The sequence below is a fragment of the Eschrichtius robustus genome, chromosome 4 (genome assembly GCF_028021215.1).
Source record: "Eschrichtius robustus isolate mEscRob2 chromosome 4, mEscRob2.pri, whole genome shotgun sequence".
NCBI lineage: Eukaryota > Metazoa > Chordata > Mammalia > Artiodactyla > Eschrichtiidae > Eschrichtius > Eschrichtius robustus.
This window is the reverse complement of record NC_090827.1, coordinates 119,132,362-119,152,000: the sequence shown is the minus strand read 5'-3', so window position 1 is coordinate 119,152,000 and position 19,639 is coordinate 119,132,362. Positions and strand designations below refer to the sequence as shown.

Below are 19,639 nucleotides of genomic sequence, written 5' to 3'. Positions count from 1 at the left end.
AGGGTTGGCTTTTCGTCTTGTTTATGGTTTCCTTTGCTGTGCAAAAGCTTTTAAGTGTCATTAGGTCCCATTTGTTTATTTTTATTTTAATTTCCATTTCTCTAGGAGGTGGGTCAAAAAGGATCTTACTGTGATTTATGTCATAGAATGTTCTGCCTATGTTTTCCTCTAAGAGTTTTATAGTGTCTGGCCTTACATTTAGTTCTCTAATCCATTTTGAGTTTATTTTGTGTATGTTGTTACGGAGTGTTCTAATTTCATTCTTTTACATGTAGCTGTCCAGTTTTCCCAGCACCACTTATTGAAGAGGCTGTCTTATCTCCATTGTATACCCTTGCCTCCTTTGTCAAAGATAAGGTGACCATATGTGCGTGTGTTTATCTCTGGGCTTTCTATCCTATTCCATTGATCTATATTTCTGGTTTTTTGCCAGTACCATCCTGTCTTGATTACTGTAGCTTTGTAGTATACTCTGAAGTCCAGGAGCCTGATTCCTCCAGATCTGTTTTTCTTTCTCAAGATTGCTTTGGCTATTCGGGGTCTTTTGCGTTTCCATACAAATTGTGCGATTTTTTGTTCTAGTTCTGTGAAAAATGCCATTGGTAGTTTGATAGGGATTGCATTGAATCTGTAGATTGCTTTGGGTAGTATAGTCATTTTCACAATGTTGACTCTTCCAATCCAAGAACATGGTATATCTCTCCATCTGTTTGTATCATCTTTAATTTCTTTCTTATAGTTTTCTGCATACAGGTCTTTTGCCTCCTTAGGTAGGTTTGTTCCTAGGTATTTTATTCTTTTCTGTTGCAGTGGTAAATGGGAGTGTTTCCTTAAATTCTCTTTCAGATTTTTCATCATTAGTGTATACAAATGCAAGAGATATCTGCGCATTAATTTTGTATCTTGCTACTTTACCAAATTCATTGATTAGCTCTAGTAGTTTTCTGGTAGCATCTTTAGTATTCTCTATGTATAGTACCATGTCATCTGCAAACAGTGGCAGCATTACTTCTTCTTTTCCGATTTGGATTCCTTTTATTTCTTTTTCTTCTCTGATTGCTGTGGATAAAACTTCCAAAACTATGTTGAAAAATAGTGGTGAGAGTGGACAATCTTGTCTTTTTCCTGATCTTAGAGGAAATGGTTTCAGTTTTTCACCATAGAGAACGATACTGGCTGTGGGTTTGTCATTTATGGCCTTTAGTATGTTGAGGTAAGTTCCCTCTATGCCTACTTTCTGGAGGTTTTTTTAATCATAAATGGGTGTTGAATTTTGTTGAAAGCTTTTTCTGCATCTATTGAGATGATCATATGGTTTTTATTCTTCAATTTGTTAATATGGTGTATCACATTGATTGACTTGCGTATATTGAAGAATCCTTGCATCCCTGGGATAAATCCCACTTGATCATGGTGTATGATCCTTTTAATGTGCTGTTGGATTCTGTTTGCTAGTGTTTTGTTGAGGATTTTTGCATCTATATTCATCAGTGATACTGGCCTGTAATTTTCTTTTTTTGTAGTATCTTTGTCTGGTTTTGGTATCAGGGTGATGGTGGCCTCATAGAATGAGTTTGGGAGTGTTCCTTCCTCTGCAATTTTTTGGAAGACTTTGAGAAGGATAGGTGTTAGCTCTTCTCTAAATGTTTGATAGAATTTGCCTGTGAAACCATCTTGTCCTGGGCTTTTGTTTGTTGAAAGATTTTTAATCACAGTCTCAATTTCAGTGCTTGTGATTGGTGTGTTTATTTTTTCTGTTTCTTCCTGGTTCAGGTTCGGAAGGTTGTGCTTTTCTAAGAATGTGTCCATTTCTTCGAGGTTGTCCATTTTATTGGCATATACTTGCTTGTAGTAATCTCTCATGATCCTTTGCATTTCTGCAGTATTAGTTATTACTTCTCCTTTTTCATTTCTTATTCTTTTGAGTTGAGTCTTCTCCCTTTTTCTCTTGATGGGTCTGGCTAGTGCTTCATCAATTTTGTTTATCTTCTCAAAGAACCAGCCTTTAGTTTTATTGATCTTTGCTATTGTTTCCTTCATTTCTTTTTCATTTATTACTGATCTGATCTTTATTATTTCTTTCCTTCTTCTAACTTTGGGGTTTTTTGGTTCTTCTTTCTCTAATTGCTTTAGGTGTAAGGTTAGGTTGTTTATTTGAGATGTTTCTTCTTTCTTGAGGTAGGAGTGTATTGCTATAAACTTCTCTGTTAGAACTGCTTTTGCTGCATCCCATAGGTTTTCAGTTGTAGTGTTTTCATTGTCATTTGTTTCTACGTATTTTTTTTATTTCCTCTTTTATTTCCTCAGTGATCTCTTGGTTATCAAGTAGTGTATTGTTTAGCCTCCATGTGTTTGTATTTTTTACAGATTTTTTCCTGTAACTGATATCTAGTCTCATAGCATTGCAGTTGGAAAAGATGCTTGATATGATTTCAGTTTTCTTAAATTTACCGATACTTGATTTGTGACCCAAGATGTGATCTGTCCTGGAGAATATTCCATGCGCACTTGAGAAGAAAGTGTAATCTGCTGTTTTTGGATGGAATGTCCTATAAATATCAATTAAGTCCATCTTGTTTAGTGTATCATTTAAAGCTTTTGTTTCCTTATTTATTTTCATTTTGGATGATCTGTCCATTTGTGAAAGTGGGGTGTTAAAGTCCCCTACTATGATTGTGTTACTGTCGATTCCCCTTTTATGGCTGTTAGCATTTGCCTTATGTATTGAGGTGCTCCTATGTTGGGTGCATAAATATTTACAATTGTTATATCTTTTTCTTGGATTGATCCCTTGATCATTATGTAGTGTCCTTCTTCGTCTCTTGTAATAGTCTTTATTTTAAAGTCAATTTTTTCTGATATGAGTTTTGCTACTCCAGCTCTCTTTTGATTTCCATTTGCATGGAATATCTTTTTCCATCCCCTCACTTTCAGTCTGTATGTGTCCCTAGGTCTGAAGTGGGTGTCTTGTAGACAGCATATGTACTGGTGTTGTTTTTGTATCCATTCAGCCAGTCTATGTCTTTTGGTGGGAGCATTTAATCCCTTTACATTTAAGATAATTATCAATATGTATGTTCCTATTACCATTTTCGTAATTGTTTTGGGTTTGTTATTGTAGGTCATTTCCTTCTCTTGTGTTTCCTGCCTAAAGAAGTTCTTTTAGCATTTGTTGTAAAGCTGGTTTGGTGGTGCTGAATTCTCTTAACTTTTGCTTGTCTGTAAAGGTTTTAATTTCTCTGTCGAATCTGAATGAGATCCTTGCTGGGTAAAGTAATCTTGGTTGTAGGTTTTTCCCTTCATCACTTTAAATATGTCTTGCCACTCCCTTCTGGCTTACAGAGTTTCTGCTGAAAGATCAGCTGTTAACCTTACGTGGAGTCCCTTGTATGTTATTTGTTTTTCCCTTGCTGCTTTTAATATTTTTTCTTTGTATTTAATTTTTGATAGTTTCATTAATATGTGTCTTGGTGTGTTTCTCCTTGGATTTATCCTGTATGGGACTCTCTGCACTTCCTGCACTTGATTGACTATTCCCTTTCCCATATTAGGGAAGTTTTCTACTATAATCTCTTCAAATATTTTCTCAGTCCCTTTCTTTTTCTCTTCTTCTTCTGATACCCCTATAAGTCAAATGTTGGTGTGTTTAATGTCGTCCCAGAGGTCTCTGAGACTGTCCTCAATTCTTTTCATTCTTTTTTCTTTATTCTGCTCTGCAGTAGTTATTTCCGCTATTTTATCTTCCAGGTCACTTTTCCATTCTTCTGCCTCAGGTATTCTGCTATTGATTCCTTCTAGAGAATTTTAAATTTCATTTATTGTGTTGTTCATCATTGTTTGTTTGCTCTTTAGTTCTTCTAGGTCCTTGTTAAACATTTCTTTCTTGTATTTTCTCCTTTCTATTTCCAAGATTTTGGATCATGTTTACTATCATTACTCTGAATTCTTTTTCTGGTGGACTGCCTATTTCTTCTCCATTTGTTTGGTCTGGTGGGTTTTTACCTTGCTCCTTCATCTGCTATGTGTTTTTCTGTCTTCTCATTTTGCTTAACTTACTGTGTTTGGGGTCTCCTTTGTGCAGGCTGCAGGTTCGTAGTTCCTGTTGTTTTTGTTGTCTGCCCCCAGTGCTCAGGTTGGTTCAGTGGGTTATGTAGGCTTCCTGGTGGAGGGGACTAGTGCTTGTATTCTGGTGGATGAGGCTGTATCTTGTCTTTCTGGTGGGCAGGGCCATGTCTGGTGGTGTGTTTTGGGGTGTCTATGACCTTATTATGATTTTAAGCAGCCTCTCTGCTAATGGGTGGGGTTGTGTTCCTGTTGTTTGGCATGGAGTGTCCAGCAGTGTAGCTTGCTGGTCTTTGAGTGTAGCTGGGTCTTAGCTTTGAGACAGAGATCTCTTAGAGAGCCTTCGCTGTTTGATATTACATGGAGCCAGGAGGTCTCTAGTGGAGCACTGTCCCGTACTTGGTTCTCCTACCTCAGAGGCACAGGCCTGACACCCGGCTGGAGCACCAAGACCCTGTCAGCCACATGGCTTAGAAGAAAACGGGGAAAAAAAGAAAGAAGGAAAAAAAATAATAAAATAAAGTAAAATAAAATAATTAAAATAAAAAATATGTAAAAGTTATTAAAAATTAAAAAAATTTTTAAGTTAAAAAAAAAAGAAAGAAAGAAGAGAGCAACCAAACCAAAATACAAATCCACCAATGATAACGAGTGCTAAAAACTATACTTTAAAAAAAAAAAAGGACAGACAGAACCCTAGGACAAATGGTAAAAACAAAGCTATACAGACAAACTCATACAAAGAAGCATACACATACACACTCACAAAAAGAGAAAAAGGAAAAATATAGATATATCTATATTTAAAAACAAAAGGAGGAAGAGAGCAACCAAACCAATAAACAAATCCAACAATGATAACAAGCGCTAAAAACTATACTAAGATAAACATAAAAGTCAAAAACATGTCAGTTGCAGTCAACAAACCCCAAGTCTACAGTTGCTCCCAAAGTCCACCACCTCAATTTTGGGATGATTCGTTGTCTACTCAGGTATTCCAGAGATGCAGGGTACATCAAGTTGACTGTGGAGATTTAATCCGCTGCTCCTGAGGCTGCTGGGAGAGATTTCCATTTCTCTTCTTTGTTTGCACAGTTCCTGGGGTTCAGCTTTGGATTTGGCCCCGCCTCTATGTTTAGGTCGCCTGAGGGCGTCTGTTCCCGCCCAGACAGGACAGGGTTAAAGGAGCAGCTGATTAGGGGTCTCTGGCTCACTCATGACATGGGGAGGGAGGGGTATGGAATGCGGGTCGAGCCTGAAGCAGCAGAGGCCCACATGACATTTCAGCAGCCTGAGGTGTGCCATGTGTTCTCCCTGGGAGGTTGTCCCTGGATCACGGGACCCTGGCATTGGCGGGCTGCATAGGCTCCCAGGAGGGGAGGTGTGGATAGTGACCTGTGCTTGCACACAGGCTTCTTGGTGGCTGCAGCAGCAGCCTTAGCATTTCGTGTCGGTCTCTGGTGTCCGTGCTGATAGCCACAGCTCATGCCTGTCTCTGGAGCTTGTTTAGGCGGTGCTCTGAATCCCCTCTCCTCGCACACCCTGAAACAATGGTCTCTTGCCTCTTAGGCAGGTCCAGACTTTTTCCCGGACTCCCTCCCTGCTAGCTGTCACGCACTTGCCCCCTTCAGCCTTTGTTCACGCAGCCAACCCCAGTCCTCTCCCTGGGGTCTGACCTCCGAAGCCCGAGCCTCAGCTCCCAGCCCCTGCCTGCCCCTGTGGTGAGCAGACAAGCCTCTCGGGCTGGTGAGTGCTGGTCGGCACCGATCCTCTGTGCGGGAATCTCTCCGCTTTTCCCTCCACACCCCTGTTGCTGTGCTCTCCTCCATGGCTCCGAAGCACCCCCGCCACCCCCTGTCTCTTCCTGTGAAGGGGCTTCTTAGTGTGTGGAAACTTTTCCTCCTTCACAGCTCCCTCCCAGAGGTGCAGGTCCCGTCCCTATTCTTTTGTCTCTGTTTTTTCTTTTTTTTTTTTGCCCTACCTCAGTATGTGGGGATTTTCTTGCCTTTTGGGAAGTCTGAGGTCTTCTGCCAGTGTTCAGTAGGTGTTCTGTAGGAGTTGTTCCACACGTAGATGTATTTCTGATGTATTTGTGGGGAGCAAGGTGATCTCCACATCTTACTCCTCCGCCATCTTGATGGTCTCCGTAGCCATTTCTTTTCTTTCTGCCTGTGTTAGTTGTTTGTCAGTGAACAGCATATAGAAACTTGACTTTTAACAAATTTTAACCCATTTTAAATGTAAAACATTATCTCTACAACTTATTTTCCTTCATTTAAGCAAGCCACGTTTTACGGTTCTTATTTGGATATACAAAATCATTTATTTTCTATCCTTAGCAGTTCTCCTCTCTCCTTACTCCCTACCTGCCTCACAAAGACAACCATGGGCTTATTATCTCAAACAAAGTGTGGTATGGAGCAATAATCATACTATTGTTAAGTACAGATAAGAATTTTAGAGTGGAGAAGGAAATGTTTCTGTCAAATTGCCCAATATGTTAAATGTCTTGTGTAAGCCAAGTTATTCCAAAATGGCTTCAGTGACCCATTTTGTCATGTGATTACAGAATTCGGATAAGTTATTAATACTCTAATTCTTGCAAATCCAGAATGTCTGGTAAATGTCCAGTATAATGCACAGGGTTTTTTTTTTTTAAGTGATAGTATTTTTTTGTCAATGAAGTTTATTTTGCATTTGAATGAAAAGTCATAATTTGTTACCCTAGTCAAGAGATAAATCAACTATAATACAAGGATGTTGACATGATTACAGATTTTTAACTTCTTTCAGTAGTTCTTTAAAAAAAAAAAACTTATTTAAAAAGTAGTGCCCTTGGAGACATCTACTGTGCCATTTTTACTGATGTCACTCCTGTGTCCCTGTTTTTTGTTTTTTTTGATTAATAGACTTTACTTTTTTTAGAGCAGTTCACAGAAAAATTGAGCAGGTAGTACAGAGTTCCTGTATTTCTCCTCTTCCCTGCTCATTATTTCTCCTATTTTTAACATCTTGCCTTAGTATCTTACATTATTGTTAACCGAAGTCTATAGTATACATTAAGGTTGTGTTGTAGAGTTCTGTAGGTTTCAATAAATGCATAATGTCATGTATTCACCATTGCAGTATTATACAGAACAGTTTCACCACCCTAAAAATTCCCTGTGCTTCAACTATTCATTCCTCCTCTCCTGCTCCCCTCACCCCTCAAAACCTTGACAAACAGTGATTTTTTTACTGTTCTTATAAAGTTTTGCCTTTTCCAGAATGTCATGTGATTGGAATCATAGAGGATACAGCCTATTCAGACTTTTTCCTCCACGTCTGCTTGTGGCTTGATAGCTCATTTCTTTTTAACACTGAATGATATCCTAAGTCTTTGGATTTTGAAAAGTAGAAAAGAATACTTTTTAAAAGGCAGTCTCTTTCTAAAGAGAAATCTACCAGTTGCAAAGTAGAAAACTAGCCTATTTTTCTTTATTTCCCTTTTTTTTTTTGGCCATGCCACATGGCATACAGGATCTTAGTTCCCTGACCAGGGATCGAACCTGTGCCCCCTGCAATGGAAGCACAGAGTCCTAACCACTGGACCGCCAGGGAAGTCCCTTCCTTATTTTTCAACTGGGTTTAAAACAAGAAGGCAGACTTAGTGGGATCTAAGGCTTATACTTTTTTTCATTTTAGTTGAAGTGCTAAAATCTTTCATGTTTTTTATGTATCTAAAAATTTGTCTATAAAATACTTAAGTCCCTACTGTGTGCTGGAATAATCTTATTTATACCTCATAACAGTCCAGGAATTAAGTATTATCATTCCTATTTTATGATTGAGAAAAAGATGCAGAAAAATGAGTTGACCAAAGATGTACAACTTGTAAATAATTGAATTGATTCAAACCCAGATCATGCTGCCTCCTGAGTTAATCTTAGCAGTGTGGCATTGTTATTATACTGCTTTCTGAGCAAATAGCTTAACTGCTACTTTGCAGGCCTGGAGCTAGACCAAGGGGGTGAAACATCAAGCTCACCATGCCCATCTCCTAACTTCGTTCCCACCCCTTTTGAACCAGAGCCTTTAAAATTTGAAACTTCTCCAGTTAAGAATGACAGACTGTATACATGTTTGTCTCTGCTACCTTCTGAAACATCACTAAAGTGACAGTAAGGGAATGAAGAAAGAGTAATTTTAAAAACAAAGGGAGTGTAAAAAGAGGACTAGTAGACAAGAAATGTCAACAAGTATTTGGAAGATAGAAAGCAATTACATCAGTAGTAACTCACTTAATAAATCAGAGAATACTGAAACCTTCCTGCAAAGGAGGATACCAAAAGGAAGCAAGCCAGTTCTTGATGCAGAGCACCAAAAAGTCTCAGAAATTGAAAGTGAATGAAAAAATGAGGCAGAAAACCAGAGAAGAAACAGTTGAATGTATATATGCATAAGGAATAGTTTCATTGCATTCACCCCTACAAATCTTTGCTCCCACCCTCTTAGCCAAGAGTCTATTCCTCTGCCACCTAGCAGAAGACTGGAAGATAGGGGCAGATCTAGATTTTGTGGCCTGAAGCTTATGCAGTGTGGGCAGATGCCCCTCTTTAAGGAGAGGTTATAAATTACAATACAAAATTAGGCTATTAAAAGAATATTTAGAGTGAGCAAAGAGATCACAACAAATTACAAAACAGAAAAATAGCATAATATTTTTATTCATTAAATGTCTGACATACCTCTATATTTTTCCTCCTCTTTTGCTTCATATCCATTGATCATCTCTTCGTATAACAATAATTATGCAATATTTTCTATAGAAAAAATAGATAATCTGTCTTTTCACTGGCAGGGTTGGTTGAAATTTGTTTTTTATTATTTATAGTAGTAATGCATAAAACATATGACAGCACAGGTGTTGCTTCTGTTTGTTTTAGTGCTACAAATTTGTTTTCTATAAATACAGAAATGCTATTTTTTGTGAGGTTCCTATCAAAAAAAGAAAAAAAAGTTAATGGTACACTTATAATTGTATATGTAGCATTATTGAAGTATATTTCTAGAAGGAGAATATTTCTCTTTTAATCAGGCATCAATGAGAATCTAATTCTCTGCTTACAGTTTCACATGTTTAATATTTGGAAGAATTTTTCAGTCTGGTTTTTGCTATGTACATGTCAACTATGTTTCTCCTGCCCATAAACTTTTACTGCTAGAACACATTCACACTGCATTATGACCTCTACTCCTGTATAGTGGGTGGTGGGAGTATTCCAGGCAGTCATTCCTAGAGCTAGCAATAATTTTACTATACTGTCAAAGGAAAACAAGCTAGGCACTCATTAAAGTGGTAAGCACAGGTTTTAGTCAGTAATACACTGTTGCAATAATAGTCCAGCATGAATTGAACTCAACTTCAATTTGTACAGAGGTGCCTGGGCATTTTAAAGGGAGAATGAGGGAATAGGGAGGGAGGAGACTAGAAGATTCAGGGAAGTGAAAAATTATAAAAAGTGTGAAGGGGGGCATTGGTCCATGTGAAATATATCTGCTTTTGCTAACTGACACTTAACCAACGTTAGGCTCCTACCTTCCTACAGAGGCTGGAAGACAGGGACCCTATCTTCAGGTATTGACTGGAACAAATGCTAAATTCTTCTGGCAGCCTTTTTTTTTTTCTCAGGCAGGCGTTTATAGGGCATTAGGGTAATCCGAGGGATGTGACCTTGAATTGCTATAAACTATGTTAAGAGTTTTGTTCAAGTCTTTATAGGCCAAGGTTGAGGCATAGTCAAGAAAAGGCTTAGAGGAGCCTGACTAGACTCTGGTCAAGGAGAAAAATCTATGTCAATACCCCAAAGTGACTTCAAATAACAGTAGAATACCCATTAAACCATAATAAATACATCTCGAATTTAGCTTACTTGTATCAAAGTATCCACAGCCACTATGTTGCCTAGCACAAGAGGAAGTGTAATGGAGGGGAAATTGGTGTAAAGACAACAGTTTTCACTGATTGTGGTTTAGATATTTTTACCTTTGCAAATTTTACAAAACATGACCATAGATACAGTAAATTTGGAGGTACATTTTTGGAGTAGTAGAATCATAGAGACTTGAGACACAGAGTCAGTAGCATAGCAGAGAGCCAGAGTGAGGAAATGTTTATAGTTACAATCCCCAGGCTCATCCACGGTCAATTCCCAGAATGCTGGCAAAGATTAGTTTAGACAGATTAAAGAATTATCCTCTGGAGAGATGGAAAGTTCCCAAAAAGAGAAATACCTTACTTATAGGGGTCCTCTAACAAATGACCGTGTCCCCAAGTTACCTATAGTGAAGCCCTACCCACATATACAAAACTTGCAATCTGATTTTTAGTGCTGTTCTTTTAAATATGCAGTCATAGATCACCAAACCTCTAGGGAAAGCCTCCAGCTAAAAAACACAGAACAGCACCAACTGAATAAAGGAATATCCTCAGAAAAACAATTATGAGAAGATACGATAACCATGAAAAATCAGAAATTTTTAAGTAACAACAAAAAAGATTTACTGGAAATTAAAAATGATGTGGAAATGCAATGAGCTTTATATGAAAGAGGTGAATGATAAAGCTTAGGAAATCTCTCAGAGAGTAGAACCAAAATATAGATGGAAAGTAAGAGGAAAAGGCAAAATTATTAGGAAATCTATACAGGATGTTCAGGACTCTTCTAATGAAAGAAAAGAGAAGAGGAAAAACAGTGAGAAAGAAATTATTACAGACATCAAACAAGAACTTTTTCTATAACTGAAGGATTACAAAAAGACCATCAATTAAGTGATATACAATTACATGTATCATTATGAAATTTCAGAACACCAGGGATCCTAAAAATTTACAGATAGGTGGAAAATCATGTACAAGTGATCTCAAATCAAGATTGCATCAAATTTCTCAGAAGAAAGACAGTGGAGCCCTTGCCTTACATAACTCTGTAGAAAAATAAATCAATCCTAGAATGTTATGCCTAGCCTAACTATCAGTCAAAGGCAGAATAAATATATTAAAAGACATGGACAATTCCAAAATAATTTGCCTTCTGTGCATCCTTTCCTAGAAATTACTAGAAAATGTGTTCCACCAAAATGATGCAGTAAATATAGAGAGAAAAAATAATATCTTAGCCCCCAAATTAGGGGTCAAATGTAGGGGAGAACCAAAGGGAATTAGATGATGGTAAAGAGAAGTGCCATGTCAACAGCTGTTCATTATATCTAGGAAGCAATTCATAGTCATTAAAGCAAGGCAATGAAGGGCTTCAGGCGAGCTGTCTTTTCTACCTACCCTTGCCCAAATGAATCATGAGTTGCATTTTATCATTTTGAAAATAGTTCAGTATTTTTGAGAGATAACAATAGTAATGGATGAGGATAAAGAAAACGAGATTTAGAGAAATTATTTCTCTGAGTCACAAAGTACCTCATGGAGCTTGGAATCAAACCTGAGAAACCATATCCAGGGTACATACTTTTTCACAAACGCATTGTATCAAAATGAAAATGCAAGATAGAAAGTAGTAGTGCTTTAGGATGAGAGATTATTTTTAAAAGAATAATTATATATTTTAATGTACAGTTTATAAAGTACTTTTCATAATATTTTGGTTATGATACAGTACTTTGGAAGGATTTTGAGATGGAGAGTTGACATGGGTCAAGTGAGTGGAGAATGGGATATCTGCCAGTAGTAATAATCAGGCTCAAATCGGGGTGGATGCCAGTAAATTCTCAAGATTCACTGTAAACCTTTTATGGTATTGGTAGGGTGTTTTGGAAGCAGATACAAATGACTTTTCCATTGCCAGTGATTTAAGGACTGAACTACAACCTCTGATCTGCATCATTAACTTGACTTCAAGCTTTTAATGGGTGACAGATATGTCAAACTGATTTGAGCCCTGCAGATGCAAAATTTATGGTCCAAAATTCTTTTCCTTTGGAGATTAAACAGTGTGAAGTGGATAAACTTTTTTAAGATGACGAAGTTTTCTCTCTTTAGCTGCAAATTTTTATCTTAACCGTATTAATTGGAAATGTTCTAAAATGAATTGAGCACATCTCTTCCATCTTAAGTGGAGTAGAGGAACGTATCTTGAACTTTTATTTTTCTTCTCATTGGTGTCTGTATGCTTCTCTTTGTGGAATATCAAGTTGATAATGTTACAGAACTTTTTAAAAGAATGCATTTCACTGTATTGACAATTTCTCAAATAAATAGGTCCATTCCTCCAAACATGTTTACCTCTTTCATAGATTTTATGTTAGGAATAACATATGGGGGTGATGAAATCTGACCTCTTTGTACAGCCATGGAAGTAACCAACTGTGAAGTTGGCAAACATCACTAATAGCAGACAAAGGAATGTTTAATTGAGTAACTGGTCTTTCTAGACCTGCTGGCTATTGTTTCCCAAATCTAAATAAATTGGGAAATGAAAGATGCCTTATAACCCTTTAGTAACTTCAGATATTCTACTCATAATAAAAACACTTAACATATTTAGTCACTTAGCTTGTTTATGTCTTAGTTTCTTCATCTTCAACAGAAATGAGGGGAGTGCAGTACCTGTCTATAATAATCACTGTAAGAATTAAATGGGCTAAGTGAAAGTATACAACACCTGTCACATAATAGATGCTCATTAAGTGTCCATTTCCCTGCCCTTCTCTAAGGGTTTTCCACCTTATAAAAGCAGATAATTCTATAAGTGCCTGATTCATGCACCATTCACAGGATCAACTTAAATGTCTATTTCCTTTTCCCCTTATATATAAGCTCTTCATCTCAAAAAGAGAAATAGGGACCTTACCCCTTTGTAAAGGTTGTAATATATTTTTCTCCATTGCTTATCTGAACTGACACACTTGGACTTTTGCAGAGGAAATGATAATATCTGCCATTTACTAATATTATGAATATAGAAACGGAAAAGCTAGTCCATGCTAATAAGCTCCTTCATCCTAGTAAACTTCTTGAATTTCTACTGCTTTTCTATGATAGCTCCACTTTCCCTGTAGAGTAACAGCTTACTCTCCATCAGGAATATTAACCTCCTAAAGAGTTACAGTCCTATCAAAACACACAAACAATAATTTGGCATTGTAATAACTTTCCTGTGTATATTACCTCTGTATCAAAGATGTTTAAATTTCTTTCAAATCTGAGAAAGAAGGGGAAATCTTCTATGGAAGTATTTTTTATTATTTTAATTGAGTACATTTAATTTCTGTCTATATGAAAACTCACTTATACTTTTTTGCAGTTAAATCAAGAAATTCTTTTTAAAAAAGGGGAGAAATGCTGACCTGAGATTTTAATTAATTTTGCCCTGATTATTTTATATCATCTTTAATATATGGAAATGAAACTTTCATTACACTTTACTTAAAGTATGTCTATTAACTTCTGAATCTTTTGTTTGCCCACTCCCAAATTCCAGCCTTCCTTCTACCCAGCCTTTAATTTGAGAAAGTGAAAATATTATCAAAGTTAAGATTCTCTAATAAGGAGATGTGTTATATTTAAATGTTTAAATAATGATACACTGAGATATATAAACACATATACTATATGTATGTGTATCTATATATAGATAATAATACCCAAAAACCACACATAAAAATGTATGTATATATTTACAAATGTAAATATATGTGTATATGTATCTACATAATAATACCAGATACCCTCTACCATTCCAGTCATAAATATGCTGATTAATAACTAGATTACTTTTTTACTGACATCTTTTCTAATTAGTTATCATCTTAGCCATATTTGTATATATATATTTAGGAAAAATGGTGGTTTTTACATAAATAGAGCAATCCAAATTCTATGTTTGCTTTTTTTTTTAAATTTTTCTATCTAGAAATTGACATTGAACGTTGTGTGCGAGAATCAATCAACCTGTTTTGTTGGACTCCTAAAAGTGCTACTTACAGACAGCATGCTCAACCTCCAAAGCCAACTTCTGATAGCAGTGGAGTCAGAAGTTCAACACCTTATTTCTCCACTGAGTGTCCAGATCCTCCAAAAACAGATCTGGTACGTAATTGCTGATTTAATTCATAAACTCTGACAGAAGATGGATGTTATATTAGTATACTTAAGTATCAGTATTGTTCATATAGTATTGTCACTTATGTCTTTTTAACATAGCTATCTTCTAATATGTGATTGTATTCATACAACTGTTTCAGGTCTTGAGGTCAACCAAAGGTGAGAGCTTAAGGCCTTCTCAGGTCTTTCCTATGCATGCTAACATCCTATGTTAGCATGGACAGAGTTCTAGATTCCCAGGATCCTGTTAGCACTTCCAAATCCCCCTATGGACATTGCATTCCCCAGCTTTTAATTTTAGTTTTTAATTTTTATTGTCAGCTTATTCTTTTCTCCAACTGTTATGGCCACCTCAGACAGCTGAAATATTAAACAATTGCTGCTGACTCTTTTTGACAGGTACCTCCAGAGAAAAGTCTCTTTGAACAGAGAGGGTTCTGAGTCAGGTCAAATAAAGGCAAACACTGTGAGGAGAGGTTTCTAGGGAACTGGAAGACAGGTCAACTAATCATAATTCCCTGAAATGATACTTTTTGGGAGCTCTAAAACCACTCTGTCCTGTCCAGTGGTTGCTAGACTTCTGGTTTGTGAGACTGTTGGTTTTTAAGGTGGAGCTGAGGAGAAGGAAAAGAGAGTAGGGAAACTAAAGCACCACAGAACTCACATTCTTACTGAAATAGAGGTATTTCTTTTGACTGTACTCCATAGATTGCTGCAGACCTTTGTTTAATTTCCAGAATTCTAAAAAGTTCATTTTGATCATCTTTGCCAGTATTCTCATTATGTTTTGGAGGAGCAGCTTTTCTGAGATCCCTACTCTGCCATTCTCACTGATGTCACTCATATTCTATGCTATTTGTCCACTACATTTTAACTCCTGAGTGAAACAAAAAGATTGAGAGATAGTTGATTTTAAAAGCTCAAAAAAGGAATATTGACAACTCAAGTAATGTGAGACTTTCATTTTATGATAAAGTAAAATTTTACTAGGAAAAGTCACTCTTTATTTTAAATTTAAGTGGTTTTAAATCTTTTCCCTTACACCCTCGTCTGAAATGAGATTTTTGTTTAAAATGTCACTAAATTTTTGTTTGAATGTCACTAAACCCCAAGTCGCTTTATATATTCCTAATTATGGTAAGTCTCAGAGTTCTGGGTCAATTTGCTAAAACTTTGTTATATAAAACTAACTTTTCATAGGTATAAAATAGATAACTAATAAGAACCTGCTGTATAAAAAATAAATAAATAAAATTTTTAAAAAGCAACTAACTTTTCTGTGTGCTCATAAGTCAGATATATTATCCCCATCAACAACAATACTAAGAATGGAAGAGAAGAATATACTACATTATTTACATGAAATGTTGCTATCTGAAGAATATTCAAGTTTTAGTTCACTTTTCTTTAGAACTTATTTCATTTTTTTATGATATATTTCAACCATAAAGAAAAATATAATGAATAGTATAAAAACCAATGCATTATTTTTCAACAATATGTCTGAATACATACTGTAAAACAGATACCATTCTAGTTACTGGGGCTAAAGCAGTGAAAAAAGAGTACCTGTCCTCATAGAATTTGCATTTAGTGGAGGATATACAGACAATAAGCAAAAAAGGTAAACAATTAGTGTGTTTTTTAGATTCCACATGTAAGTGAGATCATGTGGTACTTGTCTTTCTCTGTCCTACTTATTTCACTTAGCATAATATCCTCTGGATCAACCATGTTGTCACAAATGGCAAGATTTCTTTTTTTCTTAATGGCTGAGTAATATTCCATTGTATACATATACACCACACTTTCTTTATCCATTCATGTATTTTTTTTTATTAATTAATTTATTTATTTTTGGCTGTGTTGGGTCTTCGTTTCTGTGCGAGGGCTTTCGCCAGTTGTGGCAAGCGGGGGCCACTCCTCATCGCGGTGTGCAGGCCTCTCACCATCGTGGCCTCTCCTGTTGCGGAGCACAGGCTCCAGACGCGCAGGCTCAGCAGTTGTGGCTCATGGGCCCAGTTGCTCCGTGGCATGTGGGATCCTCCCAGACCAGGGCTCGAACCCGTGTCCCCTTCATTAGCAGGCAGACTCGCAACCACTGCGCCACCAGGGAAGCCCGATCCATTCATGTATTGTTGGACATTTAGTGGCATTTAGGTGCCATGGAGGAAAGTAAAGAAGAATAAGGATAAACAAATGGGACTACATCAAACTTAAAAGCTTTTGTACAGCAAAGATAGCTATCAATAAGACGAAAAGATAACCTAATGAATGGGAGAAGATATTTGCAAACCATATATTCAGTAAGAGGTTAATATCCAAAATATACAAAGAACTCATACAACTCAACATCAAAAGAACAAACAACCCAGTTAAGAAATGGGCAGGGGACCTGAATAGACATTTTTCCGAAGAAGACATACAGATGGCCAACAGATACATGATCAACATGACTAATCATCAGGGAAATGCAAGTTAAAACCACAATTCAGTACACACTCACACCTGTTAGAATTGCTGTCATCAGAAAGACAACAGATAACTGTTGGCAAGGATGTGGAGAAAAGGGGACCCGCACGCACTGTTGGTGGGATTGTAAATTGGTGCAGCCACTATGTAAAACCATATAAAGGTTCCTCAAAAAATTAAAAATATAACTGCCATATGATCTAGCAGTTTCACTTCTGGGTATTTACTGGAAGAAAACAAAATTAATTTGAAAAGATATCTACACACCAGTGTTCATAGCAGCACTATTTACAATAGCCAAGATATGGAAGCAACCTAAGTGTCCATCAATAGATAAATTAATAAAGACAATGTGGTATATACTTACACACACACATAGAGTACTATTCAGCCATAAAAAAGAATGAAATCTTGCCATTTGCAGCAACGTGGATGAAGCTTGAGGTTATTTTGGTAAGTGAAATAAGAAATTTTTCTTATTTGAAAGAAATTTGTCTTTCTCAGACAGAGAAAGACAGATATCACATGATCTCGCTTGTATGTTGAATCTAAAAGACAAAACAAACAAATAACAAAACAAAATGAAACCAGACTCATAAATACAGAGAACAAACAGGTGGTTGCCTGAGGACAAGGAGATGGCAGAAGGGTGTGTGTGAAATAGGTGAAGAAGATTAAAAGATACAGACCTCCAGTTATAAAATAAGTAAGCCATGGAATGTAATACACAGCATAAGTAATATGGTCAATAATATTATCACTTTGTATAGGGATAGATGGTTAGTAGACTTATGGTGGTGATCATTTCATAATGTCTGCAAATGTCAAATCACTGTCTAGTACACATATATCTAATATAATATTGTATGCCAGCTATATTTCAATTTTTAAAAGGAGAAGATGAAGAAGAAGGGCAATAGAGAATGCCAAGGAGGAGGATTCTGGAGAGCATTAGAGAAGAGTTGCTATTTTATGTGGGGGACTCAAAGAAAATCTAGCTGATAAGGAAACATTTGAGAAGATAACCTAAAGGAAGTGAGAGAGTGAGTTATATACATTTCTTGAGAAAAAATATTCCATCTTGCAAGTGCAAGGTAGTAACATGCTTTGTATGTTAGGGGAACAGTAAGGATACTATATATAGAATGGAATGAGTGAAGAGGAGTGTGGAAGCCATAAATTTACAGAGATCAGTGGTTCAGATCTTGTGTAACCTTAATACTTTGGCTTTATACCAAATGAGATGAGAAGCCATTGGAAGATTTTAAGCAGAATGGTGACAGGATCAGACTTACATGTAAAAGGGTTACTTTGGCTACTATACATAAAATAGACAATAGGAGGGGCAAAGGTAAAACAGGAGACCAAGGACGAAGCTATGATGGCTTAGAACCAAGGGGTAGCAGTAGAGGTGATGAGAAGTAGTGTTACCGAGTCCAAGCTCATACTGCTCCCATATAACAGGCCAATAAATCAAGAGACAAGTTGTTGGAGCAAGGGATAGTGACTTTATGCAGAAAGCCAGCTGATCAAGAAGATGGTGGACTAATGTCCCAAAGAACCGTCTTACCCAAGTTAGAATTCAGGCTTCTTTTATATTAAAAAGGGAGGTGATGTGGTTGGTTGTTGCAAACTTCTTGATGTCGGAATCCTTTGTTCTTACCGCTGTCCACATAGGTCAGGTCATGATGTTCCTGTAAACCTCCAACAAGACAAATGTTATTCTCTGTTCTGCAACTTTTTATCTCTATGTGAATGGAAAAAGTGTTATACCTTTAAAGATCAGAGCCTTGAAAATGGGCTATCCTGTTTATTTCAGGCTGTAGGCAACATTCTTAACTTGCAGCAAAAGCAATAGAATACAAAGGTTAAAGTAAAAGAAACAGATCCAATATAGAGTCAGATATGTTCTTCCCTATTACGGTAGTAAGTATATTTTGAAAACAGAACCAACAGATTTTGCTGACTCATTGAATGTGAGGTACGAAAGAGAGAGTAATCGCGGATGAATCCAGAGTTTTTGGCTGAGGCTAGAAGGATGGTGTTTTGGGTGTTCTCATTTGCTGATGTAAGGAAGACCATAGGAGGAGCAGGTTGGAAGGTAAAAATCAAGTGCTCAGTTTTGAACACGTAGATTTAGAGATTTCTACTAGATGTCCATAAGAATAAATACATTATTTTGTTAGTTTTATGAATAATATCTTTTAAGCTATTATGTTTTCTGGTTGATTATTCCTGCTTGATTTTAGTTTATTTTACATTCATTTTATAGTTAGCAAACTCATTTGATTTTTTTAAAATAGACTTTATTTTTCAAAGTAGTTTTAAGTTTATAGCAAAATTGAGTGGAAAGTGCAGAGATTTCCCGTATACTCCCTGCCCCACACATGCATAGCCTCCCCATTATCTACATCCCCCACAGAGTGGAACATTTGCTACAATTGATGAACCTACATTAACACAGTATCATCACCCAAAGTCCAAGGTTTACATTAGGGTTCACTCTTGGTATTGTACATTCTGTGGAGTTGAACAAATATATAAATGACATATATGCATCATTATAGTATAAATGCCCTAAAATTCCACTATGCTCTACCTATTCATCCCCCTTCGCCCTCAACCACTAGGATACAAACACTGATCTTTTTATTATCTCCATAGTTTTGCCTTTTCCAGAATGTCATATAGTTGTTTCCTCCATGTCGTGATAGCTCATTTTTTAGTGCTGAATAATAGTCCATTGGTTGTACCACAGTTTATTTAACCATTCACCTACTGAAGGACACCTTGGTTGCTTCTAAGTTTTAGTTATTATAAATAATGCTGCTATTAACATCTATGTGTCATTTTTGTGTGGACATAAGTTTTCAGTTCCTTTGGGTAAATACCGAGTGTTTTGGAATTGATTCTCTTTTTAAATCTAGTAGATTGTAGAGTCTCTTGGATGTTTATATGGCTAATGCAACCAACTATACATATGAATACATTTATCTCTTGCTAGTTACT

General features: G+C 36.5%; 1 protein-coding gene across 3 annotated transcripts in view; it reads left to right on the top strand.

Annotated features, from left to right (window-relative positions):
* The window catches only part of TBCK (TBC1 domain containing kinase), a 243,424-nt gene that overhangs the window by 155,184 nt on the left and 68,601 nt on the right, over positions 1-19,639 (top strand). For all 3 annotated transcript variants that reach the window (XM_068543272.1, XM_068543270.1, XM_068543271.1), the window contains exon 23: positions 13,968-14,143. In XM_068543272.1, the coding sequence (XP_068399373.1) occupies positions 13,968-14,143 (176 nt within the window). The remainder of the gene's footprint in view (positions 1-13,967; positions 14,144-19,639) is intronic.